Source organism: Nothoprocta perdicaria, unplaced genomic scaffold, assembly GCF_003342845.1.
Source record: "Nothoprocta perdicaria isolate Ctin4 unplaced genomic scaffold, notPer1 scaffold_275, whole genome shotgun sequence".
Taxonomy (NCBI): Eukaryota; Metazoa; Chordata; class Aves; order Tinamiformes; family Tinamidae; genus Nothoprocta; species Nothoprocta perdicaria.
This window is the reverse complement of record NW_020455505.1, coordinates 842273-863823: the sequence shown is the minus strand read 5'-3', so window position 1 is coordinate 863823 and position 21551 is coordinate 842273. Positions and strand designations below refer to the sequence as shown.

The 21551-nt window shown below is 42.7% G+C and overlaps 1 protein-coding gene and 1 long non-coding RNA gene across 5 annotated transcripts in view; one reads left to right on the top strand and one right to left on the bottom strand.

Annotated features, from left to right (window-relative positions):
- Positions 1–11228, top strand: part of DRD2 (dopamine receptor D2) — a 32275-nt gene extending 21047 nt beyond the window's left edge. Inside the window, exons 2-8 of one of the 3 annotated variants that reach the window (XM_026041001.1) lie at positions 3781–4093; positions 6992–7101; positions 7608–7744; positions 8251–8441; positions 9319–9405; positions 10055–10394; positions 11035–11228. In XM_026041001.1, coding sequence (XP_025896786.1) covers positions 3812–4093; positions 6992–7101; positions 7608–7744; positions 8251–8441; positions 9319–9405; positions 10055–10394; positions 11035–11228 — 1341 coding nt within the window. In that variant the 5' untranslated portion in view covers positions 3781–3811. Of the gene's footprint in view, positions 1–3780; positions 4094–6991; positions 7102–7607; positions 7745–8250; positions 8442–9318; positions 9406–10054; positions 10395–11034 lie in introns of those variants that run through there. The other 2 variants (XM_026041003.1, XM_026041002.1) reach the window with 2 other exon arrangements.
- The window catches only part of LOC112948722, a 50030-nt gene extending 28775 nt beyond the window's left edge, over positions 1–21255 (bottom strand). The window contains exon 1 of one of the 2 annotated variants that reach the window (XR_003249689.1): positions 21200–21255. This is a non-coding gene — a long non-coding RNA (uncharacterized LOC112948722). Of the gene's footprint in view, positions 1–21024; positions 21166–21199 lie in introns of those variants that run through there. The other variant, XR_003249690.1, reaches the window with a different exon arrangement.
- Between the last annotated feature and the right edge of the window lie 296 nt (positions 21256–21551).

Genomic DNA, 21551 nt, shown 5'->3' with positions numbered 1-21551 from the left:
GGTCAGCGCACATCTGCTCTGCACCATGTGGAGCACGATAGGACATGTCAGAGGGAGCCCGTGCAATAATCTCAGGCGCTCTACCTTACTCAGCTGCAGCACAGTTACTAGGGTCGCAGACCACAGAAAGGTGAGGAAAGAACTGAAAAGAGCATAAGGCTTCTGGAACCTCCGTCGAGGTACCCGTCCACCCCGCCAGCCTCCCCTCTGGGTCTTTCTCCTATTTCCAGTCAGCCAACAGCTCTTTGGCTGGAATTCAGGGCAGAGCAAAGGGGATCTGGAGGATCCTGGGGCTCCAGGCTCTAGCCTGTGACCAAGCCACTAGGCACTGCCCTCAGCCCTTGGGTATGCTCTTCCCAGTCTAGTGAGAAAGCTGCTTGTTCATTTTAACTGATTGGGTAGGGGCAGGGTTATGTATCAGGCGTTAAACAATATGAATTCGTGAAGGCCCCGTTTGAGGCCTTTGTTATTTCCATTGAATATCTTGACAGATGCTGCATAGATTAGCATTAGGAAATTAGTATTATTAAAAGAGATCAGATAATTTCCAGGCATTGTGTGATACTCATTTTTAGTCTTTCTGATATTTCATTGTCATCCTAGCAATGTGGAACTGAAAAGGTATTTTTCCTTTTAGACTGCTTTAACTCATGCCCTGAGCCACCAAGTCTGTTCCCTATCCTGAAAATCTATCTTGCACAAAGCGTAACTGCCAGGGACGCAATGCAAGGAGGGGAAGAGCTGCAGCTACACAGACCTTTGGCAGCGTATGTCACGACACTGAAGAGCAACATGGCCATGTTGTCCAGCCCTTCCTGGGAACGCCACTGCCCGAGGGGCATGGCTTGCAGACAAACAGAAGAGAAAAGCATTACAAGCTGTTAGACTATAGGTTTTCTGACTGCGGCACACTTTGCTTGAGGTTGAACAATGCCTAATGCAGCACAGCTAAAGCAGGAGGCGGCCTCAGCGAGGGTTCCAGAGCTCCTCTCCTCCTACACTGGCAAGCATAACCACAGAGCAGGCTCCACCTGGACTCCGGCAACTAGTCACAGCGGCTGCTTTGCCATATGGGTCTGCTTTGGTCAAGAGGCAGGAACATCCTGTGACAGTCAAGTAAATGAACGATTAATATTCAACAGAGATTGCACTTGCACAAGTTCTTCCCTGTCAACAGCATCTCAGAATAGCTTCGATCTTTGCCGTCCCTGGAGTCAATCACAAGAATGAAGCAATTTCAACTTAACGCCAGTATAGAGGAATTACGTGGTCCTGCACATCTTTGTGCACTTTGGTTAACACAGCTCTGTCCACCTGCTGGCCTCTTTACTGCTTACCTGACCCCAGGGAACAAAGCAGGAAAGCCAGAAAGGCAAGTAGCACCTTGGGTAGCGTCACAAGCCAGCAGGCTGCTCCGTCACGTGCATTCCGCAGACTGGGTACAAGACTGAGAGCACTGGAAATTGCTTTGTCTGCAACAGATTACACTTCTCCAGGATGTTGCCTTCTAATGTCATTTGACCATGGAGCGCTACTCGCTGCTATTTAGCCTAGTCCTCAGGATAGATTTACCTAACTACAATGGTGTCTAAGTAATAAAAAAGGCAAACGCTTTTAAGGAGGATTGTGTGGCCTTGGTTTCCTGCACAGCAGTGAGAAGTAGTTGTGACCTGCAAGTTAAGAGCATACGGTAGGCAGCATGAACATGTTCTCTGAGCCCAGGTATGCCTTTCTCCAAAACACACGTGAGGATTCACAGTGATTTGTTTTCGTACTTCTTTTATGCACCTGACCAGGAAACACAGCTACTGAGATACCATGAGAACGTCTCCTTAAGGAGCGTTCAACACCTTTTATATATATATATATATATATATATATATGCATACATATTTATATATATATACACACACACAGAGATTCGCATAAGTCAAAAAGATGGAGAGGTTTTATAACCAAATCTCCAGAGCACTTGAGATTTATCTTCTAGTTGCTCATGGACTAGTGTAGATATTTTGCAAACACATTAACTTATTCCAGCTTTGGCTTTGGACCATAAAAGTGTAAAAAACTCCACCTCTGTGCTAATACTTTCATTTTCTTTCAAGAATGTAAATTTCAAAGTGTAAGCATACTCAGAAGAAATAATGGGCACATTAGGTCAAAGCTTGACGTGATTTCTTGAGCTAGAAGCAACTACTTTCAATAGCAATCCATTTCAACAATAATTGGTTAACACATAATAACCTTCCTCCAATGCATCTGTATTGATTTAAATGATTATAGAACTGAAAATCAGTAAGAACAACATAGCAATGACTCTGTCCCAGTATTTCAAAATGAGAGCAAATTAGCACACGTGATAAAGGAGCTGGCCTAGAATTTTCCACGTCCCATGAAAATATCTAGACATTAGTTAATACCTAACATAGTAACAGTGATAAACAAGAGCAGGAAGACCAGGTACCTGATATCTGTGGCATCAGCTTGTCCCTGCCCAGGAGCTAGAAGGTCCTAGCTACACTGCCTAGAAGGTCCTTTTAGGCTATGAGGACCACTTGCTTTGCTCAACACTCAGCAGTGGAACCACGGTGCCACATTTTACCCTGAGGAGAAGCACAAGAAGCCACCCAGTCTGGCAGCATCCATCGCCCTAAACCACAGAGGCTCCGTGATTTTATTAAGACCTCTCAGTGGCTTTTGCAGTTCACAAGGCCCTTAGACAGGCTTTAGCCATAACCAGCAGGATGTAATTTGGAAAACAGGATTATGGCGCGTGTGGTGAGTCGCCTAGTCAGCTAGGCCTTATCTAACAAAGTCAGACTAAAATAGCATCAAGGTGCCTTTTCATCCCACTGTGAGTGCTATTGAGTGGATTAGAAAGATTACATGCTTGCATCTAGAAATTAGGAACATGTCAAAATCTGACTGATACCTAGGCTCTATTAGAGACATAAAGACTATCCTCCCTAAAATAAATATATTTGCTTAATTCCTCTTGGATTTTGTACTGGCACTGCCTGATACTTAAAATAGGTTGCTTTAAAATGCCCTGCATCCCTATGCAGCCCTTGCTAAAGCAAAACTTTAAACCAGCACCACACAGGGATGCAGAGGGAGTTTCTGTTTTATACTGTCAATTGCTGTACTTTTGCTGCTAAACCCATCCAGAATAATATTCCCATGTAAGCATTCAGGAATTGGCTACAGAAGAAAACTCTTGAAAGGATAATAGATGCTAGATATACAGAGTCACTTGAGACTGCTCAGAAGAGTCAGCACTAGTCACTGAAAAAGCAGTAAATAATGAAGTTTCTCTGTCGTTTACATAAATGTGAGATTCAGTGATATAAGCTGATCCACCGAGGGAAGAAATATAAGTCATCATTTAAAACTTGAGTTATATCATCCACTGCACAAGTTTTTCTGAATTCTCTCCCTGAAACCTCAAAGGATCATTTTTCAGTTACTGCAGGAGAAATATCTATCTTTATTCCGAGCTCTGCTCTTACGGAACTATTTCAGCACCCCAAAGTGCTTCGCTGAGGCACAGACAGTTCAGGTAACATTGGTTTATCCAAGACACCACCTACAGCTCCAGGCCTGGCCCTATAGTTGCCCTGTTAGGCAATCAAATATTGCACTCTTTGCAAGGCTTATTACTTTAAGTGATGGCAGCAAGGCTCTGTATGAAGAAGCACATATAAAATGATTTTAGTTTTGTTTTAGATTTTGGCCTTTGACTTTTTTTTTTTTTTTTGGTCATCTTTCCTGTGGCAGGGCGGAGCTGGAACGTGGCACTTTTACCTCCATGGATCCACTCAACCTCTCCTGGTACAATGGGGACATCGGCAACAAGAACTGGAGCAAGCCATTCAATGAGTCAGATGCAGGCCAGAGGCCTCAATACAACTACTATGCCATGCTACTCACCCTCCTCATCTTCGTTATTGTTTTCGGCAATGTGCTGGTGTGCATGGCTGTGTCCCGGGAAAAAGCCCTTCAGACTACCACTAACTACCTGATTGTCAGTCTGGCAGTGGCAGATCTCTTGTTAGCACTTCTGGTCATGCCTTGGGTGGTCTATCTGGAGGTAGGTGGTAGAGTTTGCTTTCACAGTACTAAGTATTTCTGGTGGATGACAGCAAGAGAGGAGGTTTAGCTACCTGGATACCAAGTAAATTCCCAGGCCCTCTACTTGTCACAAAATGAAAGTATTTCTTGTTTGCCTAACAATCAGTCAGATTCTTGCAGGAATTGGTTGCACATGCAGGCTGATTTGAAAATTCAGCAGGCTAAAGTGCAACTCAAACACCATGAAAATCTGTCTTTTAAAGGGAGAGTTCGAAAGTGACAGGACCTTGAGTTTTCTTTTAAAACTACACAAACTGCCTTCTCAAGCAGGGAAACAAATCTGCAGCAACGTGATGGGTGTCACAGTAATATAAACCGCAGCCAGTAGCAATTAAGGGTACATTCTGAAGGATCACAGCACTAAGAAAAGCAGGGAACTGTATAAATGGGACGTAAACGCAGACCTATTGTGTCACAATATGTAACAGAAGCAGAATCCCAAGTGAGGTATTTGTCACGATGCTACAGTTAGCACGACCGATGAAAAAGCAGCGCTATGTTTCTGCATACAGAGCCATTTTGAGCAGCATTGCCTTGCGAAAACCAAGTATTCCCAAGACTGCCACACGTTTACCTGATGGCACATGACTCTTGGAACACTAAATAGCTGGGAAGGATGAAACAACAATTCTGAAATGGAAACAGAGGCTGAATGACCCTGCCTTTCTTGACCCGTTTGATGCATGGGTTGCCTGTGTTCTTCAGTCAGCCCAAAAGCTGGGGCAATTCTGCACCCAGATAAGTGACCAGAGAGAATGAAGGGCGGCAAGAAAGCAAAAAGGCTGAAGCTATATCAAATTTCCAAGTTATTGTCAAGTTATTGTCATTTCTTTTGGAGAGAAGATAACAAAATTAAGGAGAACAGGGAAGAGAAGCCATTATCAGCCTATTAAACAGTAATGCAAAGCAAAACAAACCTACCGACATGACACAGGCTGTTGAGAAGCCACAATACTAATTATCACTCTAGCTAATTATTGCTTGTGTGGCACTTTAAAAATGTAAAGCACTGTGCATGTGCTACAGCTTATTAGCATGACCACAGGCTAGTTGTGATTGCCGTTAATAGCTCTGGGATTAGTTAGACTCTTCTATGGTATTCCTCGTATGCAATACCCCATTTTAACCAGAGGCTCTAACCTACCTCTCTTAGGCTTAACTATGACTCTCTCAGGCAGCCTTAATACAGAAGGTTTAATATGGAGGAAGATTTTTTCCTTCTGGGCTTGTGTGTGCATGGAATTGGCTGGGAAGTTTAGTCCCATTAATCTACCAAGTAGGACAAATTTAGGCTGGTGTATCTTACCATTGATGAGATTTTGGGTTGATAAGAGACCTGACCGCTCTTATCCACACTGTGCAAAACCTAGTCCTATCTGCCACAGCTTGCAGAAGCATGTCAGTATTTGCTGACAGAGAAGGAGCCATTGTTGGCAATGTTAGGGATACTGCGATTCCTCCCTGCGCCCGCATTCTCCAATGAAAAGGGGCCCAAACCCTTTATTCTGCAAATAGCTTCATGCTTTTTAGGGTCTGTGTCACAAGCTGGGACAAAAGGGATATCAAAACACTGCAAATTCTTTTACAAAATCATCTCTGTTGGAAAGAAACCTTCTACCTCCAAACTACTGACGTTTCCCATAAATAATTGCACACAGTGGGAGAAAAGAGCTGCTGCAGTTTACAGCATTTCCCATAAACTCATAATTACGAGTTCATGAAATTGATTGCCACACAGGATTACATCTGTCTGGAAACTTTTGCCTTTGGGCAAATTCTAATCAAATAAAGTTACTGATGTGACTTCGTCTTTTAAATGATTTTTTAATCACTGTGTATTCATCTGTCACTCAGGCTTCAATGCAGTCATTCTTTCTCCTTTATGCTGCCCATGGTTATGTATATCAGAGCAGAAATAACTGAAGAATAGCTATCTTATTCATTCTATTTTCAAGTGCAGTTGGAACCTATTTATGTTAGAGGGAAATATACTTTTTTTTTTTCTCCGCAGCATGCCAAATACAGTAGTTCTAATAACTGCTGTTCAAGTTAACTGTAAAAGTTAGCCAGATAAGGGAAGATAAAAAGGCTACTGGTAATTCAAATGTTACCATTAGTTCTCTGTCTTTTTTTACATTATGTAATAGGTGTCAGAGTTTTCATTCTGAATTAAAGCAATTTTGTTTGTGAAAAATATTGCAGGAGGAAATTCTTCTCTGACTTAAAAAAAAGAAAGCAAAAAAGAGAAACAAAGCAAAGCGCCTGCTGTTCTATTACTTATCTTTGCTAGGTATAATTGCAAAAAAAAAAGTATCTTAAGAAAGGCTGTAAATACAATTAGAGGGGCTAGGGACATAAAATAAACGTATTTCCTTTCTCGTATTTCTTCGTTACGTTTCAGACATCTGTTTAAAATATTACATAATTGACACTCACTTCGAGGAGACTTGTCCTCTCATGTCATTGGAGCATGTGAGGCCAGGTTTGTGCTTCCCCCATGGGTTGCCCAGCTCAGAATACAGAATAACAGGATGGCATTGGCAAGGATGATATCACCATAGCCCTCGGCAAAGAGCTCTGAAGTAGATTCAAATGGACCAAAATACTCTGTCTGTGGCAATTCCATCATTTCAGATCCTTATCCTAAGCAACAAAAAGCCCCTGAAGATTCTGTTTGGCATTGCAATGTGATTGACTGCATATGAAAACTTCAGAAACTGAAACTTCCAAGGGCAAAGTGTTGATCTCACTTAAACTAGTAATAGTTTCTATATGCCCACGCGAAATTCTCCGTTTGAACTCTCAACTGTGCATTCTCAGTGACTACTTTTATCAGCTATGTTCTCTCCCTTTGCAGGTGGTTGGCGAGTGGAAGTTCAGTCGAATCCACTGTGATATCTTTGTAACGCTCGATGTTATGATGTGTACTGCCAGTATCCTCAATCTCTGTGCCATCAGCATTGACAGGTAAGGGCTCCATGGCAGCGAGTCTTATCAAGTCCTGCATAGCTCTCAAGAGTGTGATCAAGGTCATCTTTACGTGGTCGGAACTCGCTTGTGTCGCTGAGACTCGACAATGGTGAGAGCTAGTCTGGCTGAAGTGTTTTCGAGGCTATTGAAGCCTTTGGAGAGATGACATTTAAAATAAGAGAGTCAATTAAAGTCACAGCCCCAGAAACACTAGCCTTGAAAATGTAAAGTGAACTTAAGCTGTATGTATATATCTCTACTAGATCAAACCGTCTGTTTATACACTTGAGAAAACAGTCCCCAGTAGCAAGACTCAGAGAACATGAAAGAGAAATGCTGGGCTTACCCCAGCCTCCAGCTTTGCAAAACATGAAACCTGGCCTGCCTTATATTCTCTTTCGGAACTTGACTTTTGGGCACAGTAGCTAAAAATGATTTCCCACAGAATTTATCAGCCCCAGCAGAATAACAAAAAAGTCTGAGTTTGTTTCTTCACGTTGCAGGTACACAGCAGTAGCAATGCCAATGCTGTACAACACCCGTTACAGCTCAAAGCGCAGGGTTACTGTCATGATTTCTGTGGTCTGGGTGCTTTCATTTGCCATCTCCTGCCCAATCCTGTTTGGCCTCAATAACACAGGTGAGTGTTGTGTTGTCTAGAGCTAGTTCTCAATATCTCCCTGGCCTTACTGAGTCCCAGATAAACTTCTGTTACAAAACTCAGAACAAATATGGGATTCAGGTTTTAAGTGTATCAGACTGCAACCCTCTAAAGTATCCTCTCCCATGCCAGCGCAGGGCATTTCTTCAGTCACTTCTGAATCTTTTTCATCCCGTGCTGTTCCAGATTAGAGCGACAGACACATCAGAACAGAGGTTAGGTAGAAGCTTACATAACACTTGTCAAAGTTATTAAAAAAAGACTAAAAAAGCCACTTAAATTAGCATATGTGACAAAAGAAGGCATGTGACAAGCAGCTTCCCCGAGACAGGAGAGAGGAAATTGCATACAGCATGATGGTGCCCCCAGAGCCACTCCTTCCCTGGCTACCTCTGTGCTTTCTGTCAGAGAGAGAAAGCAGGGGAATGCTAGAAACGAGCTCTTCACAGCTCAGACCAGGATCCTGAAATTGTCTTGTCTTCCAGATGAGAAAGAGTGTATCATTGCCAACCCCGCCTTCGTTGTGTATTCCTCTATCGTCTCTTTCTACGTTCCCTTCATCGTCACCCTGCTGGTGTATGTACAGATTTATATAGTGCTCCGGAAGCGCAGGAAGCGCGTCAACACCAAGCGCAGCACCCATGCCCTGGATTCTAACACCCAGGTCCCGCTGAAGGTACTGAGACCCCTCAACCTTGCTCTCGCCCATCTCCATCCTTTTCCCTTCCTGCTCCACTTCCTTCCTTGAAGCATTTCCTCCTCTCCTCAGATGATACTGTCTGGAGCACAGGAAATGTTGGCTCCCACAGGTGGACGCTGTGTCTGATGCTATTGGGGAACCCCAGCTGCACAGTGGGGGTTACCAGGTTGCTGGTCTTCACAAGCCTGCCTGGATCTCAGCGAGTGCTTTATTAGTAGCTCTGCACTAAAAACGTCTTCTTTCACCAGACCCCAGTTCCTTTGATTTTGCTGATTTGGGGTTGGTGTTAAGACTCCCTCCACAGCCTGTAGGTTTCATCACTTTCTGTGGCAGCCCTGCAGACTAAGACAAGGAAGCTCTATCAACATTGTTTACTTGATAGCTGCATAAACTACACGACCGGTATGATATCGCTGAAATACAGCTATAAAAGTGAGGCTTGCGAAGCACGGGATAAGCAAAGCGAGGCCAAATGCGTGAGACTACTTGTCAGAGAGCCAGTCTAGCAAGCGTACAAAAAGACTAGTAAGAACCATAGCCACAGAGACACCATCCTCAACTTACATCCTAATAATTGCCTTAGAAACCTGTTCCATCTGAGGAAAAGGAAGCAGAGACAAGGGGGAAACTGAAACATGGCCAGGGATGTGTAGCCTCCTTCCCTTGGTGAAAAGCACTAGAGATACCTGTTCCCATTATTCCTTTTTCAGAGTTCTCTTTCAACACTTACAGTGCCATAGTCAAACCAATTAATTTCTGCTTTGTTCCCTATGTTTATATCTCCCCCCTTACCAGCTTCCTTTCCTAATTACTATCTGCTTGTGTAACCTATGAGCTGATGCTTGCCCCTTAGGACAAATGCACGCATCCAGAAGATGTGAAGCTCTGCACAGTTATTGTGAAGTCCAATGGGAGTTTCCAAGTTAATAAGCGCAAAGTGGTGAGTGCTAAAGAGAAGTGGTAGCTTATCAGAGCATTCAGCTTTTCCCGCGTCCCTTTCAGGATAGAAAGTGAATTTATGTAGGATGGGAGAAAAATAATCTAAGAGCAAAGGTTAACATTCAATAGGAAAATTTAAATATTCTTCCTGCTCCTCAGAGTAAAGCAGAGGGTTTAAGATCAGAGAGCTCCAAAAGCCAGGTTAAGCTCATCTGAGGATCAGCTGTAAAAGCCATGACATTTTAACAATTTGTGTCCTTTGATTTTCTTCTTCTCTTCATTATTTAAGGCTTGAAACTGCATTGACTTTATTGTTTTGGTTATGGATTTATTTATTTTCTGAAAGCCTAGCTGAAATACACAGAGGCACAGAGACAACGTCTCTCCCATTTCCTGGCCTCTTTGTGTAATAAAGAAGTCAGCGCCCTTCACTACAGTTTTGCCACTCTTATCTACCCAAATGTATTCTCTTGTCTGAATGATTAACAGCCAAGCATCCACCTAAAAAGATATAGGGCAAGAAGAGACATTGATCATTCACCAACAAGTATCCTGCTTTTCCTTGCAAGAATTGTTCATTAGTTCTCCCCATAGATTTCTCCCCCTCTCTCTCTCTCTCTTTGTGTTGTGGGTATTTGACTGTTGTCCAGGAGGCAGAGAGCCACATAGAAGAGATGGAAATGGATATGATGTCCAGTACCAGTCCTCCCGAGAAGACTACTTTCAAACCAGCTGCACCAAGTAACCATCAGCTGATTGTGCCGGTTGCTTCCAACCAGTGCACCAATTCAAGTCTGCAGGCAACCTTGGACAGCTCTGTGAAAGTAGAGAAAAATGGACATGCCAAAGAAACCCTCCAAACAGCCAAGGTCTTTGAGATCCAATCTATGCCCAATGGAAAGACAAGGACCTCTCTCAAGACTGTGAGCAGGAGAAAACTGTCACAACAGAAGGAAAAGAAGGCCACTCAGATGCTAGCCATTGTACTCGGTAAGAGTGCACCCGGGTTTCCTCTTTGTGTTTCTGTGGAAAGTCAACAGCTTCCCAGAACTAAGCATTGGGCCTAGGTGTCCAACTGTTTAACCAGGCATATGACATGTAACACAAAGGAATAACTGAAGAAAAAAATCCCCCACAATATAATCAAATAGATACAAAATATACAAAACAGAGGTTGAATGCAGGGAGACAATACGGAGGTATAAATCCTTATCCAGTGGCCTTCAGGAGCAAAGCCTTCCCTCCAGAAAAGCATTTCATTGGCGTACAAAAGGCACAAAGTTTTCCAGCTGTGGAACATTTTGATTGCCATAGGACAGTGAGGTATACAGGTTAGAGAGCTCCTATGCTTTTAAATATAGCTGTAGCACAAAAGGCAGCATAGTTCAGCATCAAAGTGGCACCTCTAAGGCCCTAGTTTATGCTCTAACTGATCTACTTAGATCAGCAGAAAAGTTCTTTAGAGTATGGATCATCAAAATGCAGGCTATGAATCTTAACAGATAAAGTGAAGGCTTATTGCTCCAGGAATCTCTTTCCATTTACCACCCCAAGAAACCCTACTATTCTGATAGTCTCACAAGTTTTCCAGCTTTCAGCATTCAGATCTGGCTCTCTTCTTTTTCCCTAGGTGTTTTCATCATCTGCTGGCTCCCATTCTTCATCACTCATATCCTGAACATGCACTGCGATTGCAACATCCCCCCAGCAATGTATAGCGCTTTTACATGGCTTGGATACGTCAACAGTGCTGTCAACCCAATTATTTACACCACCTTCAACATTGAATTTCGTAAGGCTTTCATGAAGATCCTCCATTGCTAAAAGAAAAAAGCAGTAACCACATTTTTAAGAATGACAGAAAATAAACCAATGCCATGCACGCACACAGACAAATGGGGAGCCACAGCGAGATCTCGAGCTCTTGTATTGGGCACCAGGCCTACAGTGTCACAGCTGTGCCATGCCCCATGCCTCTTGGTCAGAATGTAACCGTGACCTTCATGTGGGAGGTTCTCTCATTCCTCAAGATGACCTTTGGACTCTGGGAGACCAATCCCAAGGGCACTTTGAAGAGCTACCCTCACACTGTGTTTAAAGCAGAAGCAAAACCAGAGACATGCTCACTTGTTACTTGCCTGTGGCCAACTAACCTTGAGTGCATTATACAAAGACACTTGCAGAGCCACGCACAGGTAGTGAAGGGTCACTACCACTGTTGGCTTATGTATTATGTCATTGAAACAATCCTCACCAAAGACAAGTCCATCTTTTCTGCTTTGCAACAGAAGCCAGGCAGAGCTTGCGGATACCCCGTGCAATAGTTTTGCCTTCCCCTGCAGCTGACTTGTCCAGTATCAAACTGCTAGGGCCTTGAAAGAGAGAACACACACACACACACACACACACACACACACACTTTCAGAGAACCCCAGATAGGCTAAGATTGTTCTGCCGGTTACAGATTCAATCCCTTCAATAATATAGATGCACACGCATGGGCAGAAGGAAGATCAAATGTTTCACATGGTCCCTTTACACAAATGTAAATATGAATAAGTAGGATGAATTGAACAGATACCCAAGCCAAAGCAAAAACAGAAAACAAAGAAAAAACCAGGGAGAGAAACTAAAGATGTGATACCTTGTTTTCATGGTACGCACTCAGATTAAATAGGATACCAGCTACCATCTATCAGCAGTCAGCCTAGCAGCATTTCATCTCCGATCTCTTACAAGAAGCTGCCCAGTGAATTGAGGAGTTACTCCACGGTGAATGCAGAAATAAGACGACAGTCTGCCAGGTGAGGCATCTGGAGCCATTGCCATCTCAGATATGAATTTGAACGAGTGATAATAAACTCCAGTTTTCGTCACCTAATGTAAGGTGCCACGAAGCCAAGGATCACCCAAGACATGATTTGTCCATGTCAGCAGAGAATGTGCACAGTGACATTGTGCCTAATTTGGATTAGGCGTAATTGGGATAAAGACAGAGAGTTTTTGAAAAAGCCAAGACAAATGCCCCCAAAAATCCGCAACTGGGTGTACTCCTCTGTCCAGATTGGACTCAAAAGGTTTGGATGATTCTAGTACCCCTTACCATCTGTTATCTATGTTTCATAGTTTAAAACCATCAAAAAATCTATCAACAATATAATATCACCACACTGCCAGATCCATGCTCTGCTTACTAACTATTCTGACTGTAACTCTCACAATATATTTTGTAATATTTCTGTAAATAATACACGGTGAGATGAATAAAAGGACATGGAAATAGGTCTGGCTAGACATTACTGTAGGTTCTGGGATAGCTGGACGATTACAGTTGCCATATGCAAACACAGGCTCCTGAGTTCTACTTACATACTATTTTCAAAAGATCTTGAAACAATCTGAAGAGCAATATAATCCCTTTTCTCTCTGTGCATAGTTTGTGGAATATCCACACAGTTACTGATTCAAAATAGATAAAAACTACTGCTGGGAGGGGGAGGGAGGGAAGGGGAATCTTCTATTCTCTGCTCTTCCTAAATTCTAAGAAATTTGGCAGGATGGCGTGCCAGTAATATAATTCATGTGTTCCAGTTATGTCTTGAGAGGATGTGTATGTGAAGTAGCCATAATACACACCCTCAGCTGTTTCCTTAAACTGAAACAGAAATTCCACTTCGATCCAGCTGTTCCTGGAAGCGGCTAAAAAACAGTGTTACTAGTATTTAGCCCCTAGCCTTAGATAACATTTGACTATGGCTTTGTGAAGTCTGTTCATAGCTATAAATTTAAATGAAAAGTCATCTTAGAGCTGCCTAAAGGTACACCAGTTTACTGACAGATTTTAGCATATAACCTTGGCAGAAATAAGTTCTATGTAATAGGTTGAATAGGAGAGTACATACTTATCACATCAACATATTTATATAGAAACCAGATCTCATATGATGCTGTCAAAATGTTAGAAACATATAGGTCATGTTAGCACTGTAATGCCCAACTAGGGAGCTTTTGCACTTTGAACATTAAAAGGATTATGTGGAAGATTAATTCTTAAAAAAAGCACAAGTAACTGTCCAATTTTTATTTTTTTAATCAGAAAATTGGAGCTCAAGAGATGTCAGGCACAGGAATCAAAGGAGCTGTTATCTGTTCTTTTTATTCCAGTTTTAGCCAAGGAAATTCACCCTGTGACGGGAATCAGTTCAGACTAGTCTTAATTAAAAGGCTCAAAGAATAATGTAAGCCAATTTTTTTTTTTTTTTGTGTGTGTGTGTGTGTGTGTGTGTGTGTGTGTGTGTGTGTAATAAATAGTAAGAAGCTTCTGCTCAATTCTCTAACATACCAGCAACTGCAAAGCAGTAAAGTGTCATGTGATCTAGCCAATTACCAGTTGAGGAGCTGAATCAAAATAGAAAAAAAAAATGCACATACACAAGAAAGCTTTAAAGCATTTTGAAATTGCTACAGGTGACTGTGCTGTGGTATTACCCCTCTAAAACATACAAGCCTGCTAAGGACTTAAGTTCATGGGACATATTGATGCTGACAAGGATACTGCTATATTTTTAACACCCTAATGAGAAGATCTTATTTCTTAACTCCTGAAGAGAGCGTGCAAAGTGATTTTTACTCCGAAGGAATTGTTAGAGCCCCATGCTGCAGTCTATATGTTCTAAACAATTATTTGCAAGTGAAGCTTCAGTTCTGCTTATTGCAGCTTTCTGTTCTGGCTTTTCCTCCCTGTGATTCACAGTTCACTGAAGACAGTGTGGCTCTCTGCACCCCCTGCACAAGTTTTAATTAAGAAGGTGATAAATTCTGGCTGCACTATATTCTTGTCTGCTTGCTCCCACTACAGTCATGCTATCTTGCATTTCCCTAGTTGAAGGGTAAACTAATTACAATAGCTCTAACCAGCTTATTAAATCTTGTTAAAATAAAAATGAAAGCAGACAAATAACCACTATCTGTCTAGTGAAAAATATCCCGTTAGAATATGACTCTCCCTGAAGAGTCAGGAATGTATGTTACCTGCTATTGGAACATGTGACACCAACAAATGTCCTCAGCTAGTACTGTTATTAAATAGAGACTCGCACAAGCTACCGTGATGCCGTAAACCGATTTCATTCTTTTTGCCTGAGCCTGCAACAATGGTATTTACCTGTTTGTTATGCATCACTCTCTAGGGACCTGCAATTGTGCTCTACAGTGTAGAAACATGTAACAGGAAAAGATGATGGCCTTCAGATGAGATCTGACTTGCTTTTCAGGTTAGTTTTCCTTTCTTATCTCACTTTTTCTTCAAGAACTCCAGTTTTTGGCCAAACTGTATGTAGAAGCCCCAGAGAAGGGAAAGAAAAGAGACACAGGTAAGAAAGAAAATGCTCCTAAGTTTCTTCATCTCCCGTCTGTTCTGGATGATAAAAAGACTTGGGAGGATCTGTAGGAGGAAGGGATGAAAAACCCAATGAGTTCATAGCCAAGAGCAGTCTTGATGACACTTTTGGCATCACAGCACCCACAAGTATTTGCTTCTTGGCACTGCGCATTCAGCCTCAGGGAAAAGTACAAATGATGATTCACAATGATTTTTTTTTTTTTTTAAATTCAGAAGCAAAACTGGTGAGTTTGGAAATGGGCTAAACAATCTAAATATAATGAGAAGGCTGACTAAAAGCGGAGACTTTGGGAAATACATTTCTGCCTTTGTAGCTCTGTACACCTACTTTGCATTCTGTTTTGCTATAAATGATGGCACAAGTGCTGAACAACAGGCAATGAGCTCCTGCAGCTTATGGGAAGTCTGGAATCTAAATGAGAGTTACAGCAAATTAACCCAGAAATATAGATTTACAACTGAATTAGTGTGGCTTGGCAATTTACTGTGCTACGTAATTGTGTTTGTACATGTTCTCAGGTAGTGGCAGTTGTATGGTAAAATGGTCTAGGGTACATTTTTTCATTATGTTTATCTTAACATACTCTTCTTGTACCATGTGATGCACGGTAACCTGTTTAGCCATGCAGACCTGATTGTACGTCTGAACCCATCTACCCAAGGAAATGCTTTCTACAGGGTAGTTCTCAGGGCATCCAGTGACAAACAAACAAACAAACAAACAAAAAAGAACAAATCCCACAACTCTGATTTCCTGGAACTTCTAGGGAAAGTAATTCTTCAGAAAAGAAAGTTTTAAAATATGCTTAGATACGTAAGTCTTCATCACCTTTCAAAGGACTGCCAGGAAGTGCCATGAAGACCAGTGCCGCCGTGACAAAATACATCAAATCTCCTGGTCAGGTTGGAGTTTCAACTGCAAAAAGGCAAAAGCTTCTCCTCTCTGGCTGGCAGATGTCAGCAAAAAGAAAATTCTTGAGAAAAAGTCCTAAACTGTGAGTCCTAAATCAAGAGCTAGAGAACTTAGCTCCCTATTAATGGGGTGAACACTTCCCCACACCAAGAGATCTTTACGGAAAACCCCTCAGGAAGATCAAAGGGATCAGGCTAAGCATTTGCGGTGCCTACGAGGTCAGTCTGGCTGTGTGTGCAGCACCAGCTGGCTGGGACGTGCTGAGAAAAGAAAGGAGAAAGGATGCATGAATGAGTCCAACCTGAGGGACCATTGGCTGGCACAGGGACCAATTTTAGCATGAGCTAATGATTATTGAACACGAAGCACACATGATTCCCATAATTAGAAATGGGAAAACATGACTTCCCCTTCCCAACAGGTAGAAAAGAGCAAATACTGACTCCCAGACAAATAGTCTAAAGCTGTTTATAGCCCAGTCCAGCCCACTTACCTGAACTCCCTGCATGCTCCCTATTTTCTGCACATCACCCAGCATCCTCCACACTCTCCCCTATCTCTGATCTTATTCGCTAATTCGCTCACAAAGGCTGCTTTAAACCACTGACAGCATCGACACACACACATCACACACACTGCTTCAAGCTGTTTAATTTCTGCTGATAACTAAAGATACAGATCTTTCAACATGGAAACTGCAAAGAGAAAAAGGAGCTGAAATATTTTCAGTAACTGCTCATTTGGGAGTCATTTCCCTTGTCAAATTCTCTGAGTTTCAGGGCAAAAAAAGCCCAGATAAAGCTTTGTCTTCTATTCAAAGCATCTACAAACGCAGATTTCCTCATGAAATTAAGAGCACAATCCCCATTTCCAAGGAACTAATACTTGCCATTTAGTCCTTGCTACTCATACAGGTAAATGTGGAATGCAACTCACAGCACCAGGGCTCACACAGCAGCTGTAGAAATCTTAAGCATACTCTGTTCCCTGCATTTAAGAATGCATTTTCTCCCAGGCTAGATCTAGTCCACCTAACAGAGGCAATTAATCAATTGCACCCAGCTGCTGTGGCCCACAAAACCTGATTGGAGGTGAAAGAATTAATTATTGTAATTACCATGGTCTGTGCTGATGGCCTGCAAGAGTCAACACTCATGCATGTGTGCCTGCCCACAGGACAGGCTCAGAGTAGGACTGTGGAAACTAACACCCAAACTAATGAATCGTAGCAAGTCTGAGTCCTTCTGTCGCCTCCGGGTGCTCAGAGGCAAGTATCTGGCAGCTGAATGCCAGTGCTGAAAATTAAGCGGCAGCAGGAGTGGCAGAGACTAAATTACATTTGGCTACAGACAGTACAATTCGCAGCCCTGTGGTGACCCATCTCTAGACAGTGAAGAGGGCTTTGGACATCCATGTCCAAATGGATGTTTTCCTGTTTCAACTATACAGGTACTTATCCAGTTATGCTTGAGAGATGTCAATTAAAACCTGTCCTTCTGCACCAAAGTGAAATGTCTCGACTGAGCATGTAACGCACCCATGATCTTGAAAGCACCTCCCAGAATTTTAAGTTCCTCACTGGGCCTCCAGTGACTTCCACCCTTCTCCTCCCTGCCACGCCTTTTTTTAATGCTCTCTGTGATTTTTTTTTCCCTTTTCCTGTTTTGAAATGTCTCAGTGGGTTCATGTCCTGCAATATTTTGCTGCGTTTGCTGAAGTCAATGGGAGATGAGCCATAAGCAGAACACAGCAGTGTTTAGTCAAAAGGAACAACATATTGCCCAGCAAATAGACAGACATACTCAGCTCTCCTGGGAGGTATCTTGCTGCATGTTAGACGACAAACATTTCTTCAAAATAAAGGCAGGTTTGTCTCAGCAAAGTGTTTTGGCGGACAAAGAGATAAATGAATTCCCTGAATTCCCCTCTAAGTATTCTTCTGCTTGCAGCAGACAGATCAGTTTGTCCAAAGAACAGCAATGGAATTTTACAGTGTTAACAGCATTTACAGTGTTTACATTGTTAACAGCAATGGAATTTTACAGTGTTAACACTTCACTGCTTTACTGAGAAGTAAGCTTCTGCTGAAGAGCAGTAAAAACTCCCATGGAATGAGTGCAGATATGCCTCAAACTTAAAAAATCCATCTAAACTAAGTTCTAACAATATCGCTAATGTTTTTCTTTAAGAACCACAGGATTAATACTAAGGAGAGAGGCTCATTTTATCCTTTATTGCAGCTAATTACTGTACCTCTTTATTGCCGACCCTGGCCTATTCTTCCTCTCTACAATTGTTCCGTAGAGAGATGGAATCTTTAATGTGATAATTTCTAACAGTAAAGTTACTTGTTGATTCAGAAATTCAATTATCACATATCTTCAGGAAGGAGCATTAAGTCATGTTCTGTGGGGGCTGGCTGAGTTTTCTGTCCATTGCATGGTTCTGATCTTTGATCTTCTTTAATTTGTATTTTTCAAACCACATTCTTTTAGCACAGAATCAAGCTATTATTTATTAAATAAAGACCAGTTCATTAGAGCTGCATATTAGTTATGAGTTGCACAAAATGCCTTTGTTAACTAAATTGCATTCATGCAACTCAGTATATCATAACTGAATATTTGCGGGCAACTGAGCAAAGAAGCTCTGGGATATTTATTCCAGGAGTTCATACCTGTCTCCTTTAATAGAGGCAGCAGATGGTGAAAAAGTTGTAATAATATGAGACATAAGCTCTTCGCAGTGATCGCCTATGGAAAGTGGTGAACTTAAGCTGAGCAAATACAGAGAGTTCATTAAATGCCTGCACGTTGGCAGATTTAGGACCTAAAAACACAATCCGATAACCCATGCCCTAGCTCCAATGGGAAAGAATTGTTGCTCACTCCACAAGCAGATGCCACAGTATCGCTTCATTGCAAGAACAGTTTGTAGTTATGATGCTCCTAAAAGCATCAGTCTCACCTTTGAAGCATCACACTTGCACAGACACCTCTGCTTACGGACACCCTGGATCCTGGACCCCAAACACAACACAGCTTGTGCTGTCGGAGAGATTTAGAGCCTAGCAGTGCTGGACCCCTAAGGTAGCCTACACTGCTCACCACAGCGGGGATATAAACCTCTCCTCCTGGGTCTTGTCTAGGTATAAAGGGATTTTCCCAAGGCCAGAGAGAGTTTTAGAAACAGAAAGCTGAATTCCCAAGCTGCAAGTCTGAGCCACAGCAACTTCCCTCCAAAGTGCCTCCGTGCTGCAGAGCGCAGGCCTACAGAACTATGCAAAGTAGTTTCAAGATTTAACAACGATTATTTTTTTCCCAGTAGGAGAGAAAGAGGGCTTGTACCTAGGCCAGTGGCAAATTACAGAAAAGAAGAGTTTCATGCTGTGATATAAGCCAGAATAAAGGGAAGTAGCAGCTGATGAAAGAATCAAAAGATGTTAAACTTGCTGTGGATGAAATGCCTGGTAGGAGGAAACAGCAAGAGCTCCTTGATATCCAGTCAGGCACTTTCTTCCATTACTTTAATGGAAGTTTGCTCATGTCTGCATGCAATGACAGAACTGGGTGGGGAGCTGCTTTTAGAAACAATATGTAATTTGATTTCAAAAGAAGAGACTGAGAATATTCCCTAAAGCTGGGGAATAGCACAGATAAGTGCTGTGCAGTCTGGAAAGAGAAAAGACAGGGCAGGAGCAGGTGGGTTGTAATGGCCTGTGCTCCACTCAGACCGTCTCACCTGACCTGCCAGTCGCTGTCTCATCTGTCACCCCCAGGGCTGCTCCCTCCAAGCAGCTTGGGCTTGATGCAGACAACACTTGACAGTTTTCTTCCACAAGGTTTTCAGGAAGGTCTATTCCTGGGAATCATCACCCCTCTCTGACATTGCCACTTCCCTTACGTACACTGTTCCTCTCTGTGGGAGCTCTAGGGACTCCTCCACGTCCCATTAGCACAGCTTTAATGATGCCTCTCAAGACCACTCTGCTGCTCTAGCTCTTCCTTCTTAACAAAAGTGACTGGGTCAGCCCTGGCCATCTATTTCTCTCCAGGGCTTCATCAAGCAGGGACGACTGCTTGCCAGGCTTCTGCAACCAAGCCAAATTGCTACTGTTACTGTTATGAAGGGGTTTATGGGTTTACACAAAGCTCTGTATCCTGCTAATCCCATTGGGCACCTGTCCCTCAAAAGTGCCACGCATTTAACGGTGTGTGGGGGCACTTGTTGCAGCCAGTTATCCTGTGCAGTGACCCCAGCGTGGGCAGAGCCTCGGCTCCTTCCTCCTCTGCACCCGCCAAGACCAGCACAGCTTATCAGACAGTATAGCACCGCGGACCCTCTCCACCACACAGTCCCAGATGTGTGGCCGCGCAGCCACAGTCCATCTGCAGAAGGAGAAGAAATTTCCAGCCTCCATTTAAATCTCTCCAAATGAATGATAAAGCCTGGAGAATTTGTTGTTAGAGTCCACCCCCCCCCCCCCCCCCCCCCCCCCCCCACGGGGCTATGCAGTAAAACTCAGTCGTCTGAAGGGCAAGAAACACCTTTTAATCTGCTGTATCTGTTGCTAGGAATGCCTTCGAAAATGAAACACCAGATGATGATGATGGGACATTGGGAAGACAGGATTTAGTGCCAGAATGATTTTGTGTTTGAGGCGCTACTCCTGAGTTGGCACATCAGCAGCTCTGGATACCTTTAAGATGTATGAGGCTTAGGACTGCATGAGCTAGGTCTTTTTAAAGAGCCTAATTGAAAAAAAAGGAGACATTTAGAGGATTTATGTCTTGTTATTGCTTCCTTCAAAAGACACAGCTGATGTGGGCTGTCAACTTTGGCAGTTCTTGGTTAAGAACACAACATAATCGTCGGTATATTTATCAGCAGGGACAAAAGACTAAAATGTGTTTGAATAAGGGAAAAGGGGAATGGAGACCTACGATTAACTTTATAAATAACAAGTGGCGAGTTGCACAGTAACAAAGTGGGGGCTGGAATGCACTTTTCTAGGGTTTGTAAAGACTCATATAATTTCTTTAAAAATTGAGCAGCAATCAGGTAGTTTTCACTGAAAATTGCTTCTACCACCTCAGTAACGCTCCGCAAGAGGCATACATATTTCTCTTGTGCTTTCTTAATACCCTGTTATTTTCATTATAAATTTAATTAAGCTTTTCTAGAGAGTGCAGTATGACATACAAGCTGAGTTTTGTTTCTCTGTCAGAATGATGACAGAAATGAGCTGCTGAATTAGTTTCCTGCCCTGCCCACCCTGCCCCCCTTGCAAGTATTTCACATGATACCAAGCGGCGCAGACATTCGCTTTCTCCATCTGAATCAATCCGACTAAAGCTGGGAGAAGGATGTACAGGAAAGGCTTGCGTGGCTGAAGAATGCTGTCCATCCTGCCCTCTCTTCTGTGCTGGAGAGTGCCCACAGCTGCCATCTCAGACACAGAACACCTGAAGAGAAGATTACCTCAAACCGGTCCTATGAAAGCTGTTTTGGGACAAGAGCTTCGAATGGAGGAATCTGCACAGCAGCAGTGACTCAGGAAAAAAAAAAATTGCTCATTTTTTTGTGAGATGGACATGTGAGGATCCTCCCTAGATTGGAGCACAGCTGAACACAGCTTCCTCGTGATAGCTTTTTCTTTCTGATGGCCATAATTGTAAGACAGTATTATTCCAGGGAGGACTCTTCTGACTAGCCTCTTTGTTTTACTCGGGACTGGTAGCTAAGCAACACAATCAATGTTCCAGCAGGGACAAAACCTGAATGGCGGACCTCTTTGTTTTGGTTTTGTTTTTAATCTTTGCAGATTTTGAGG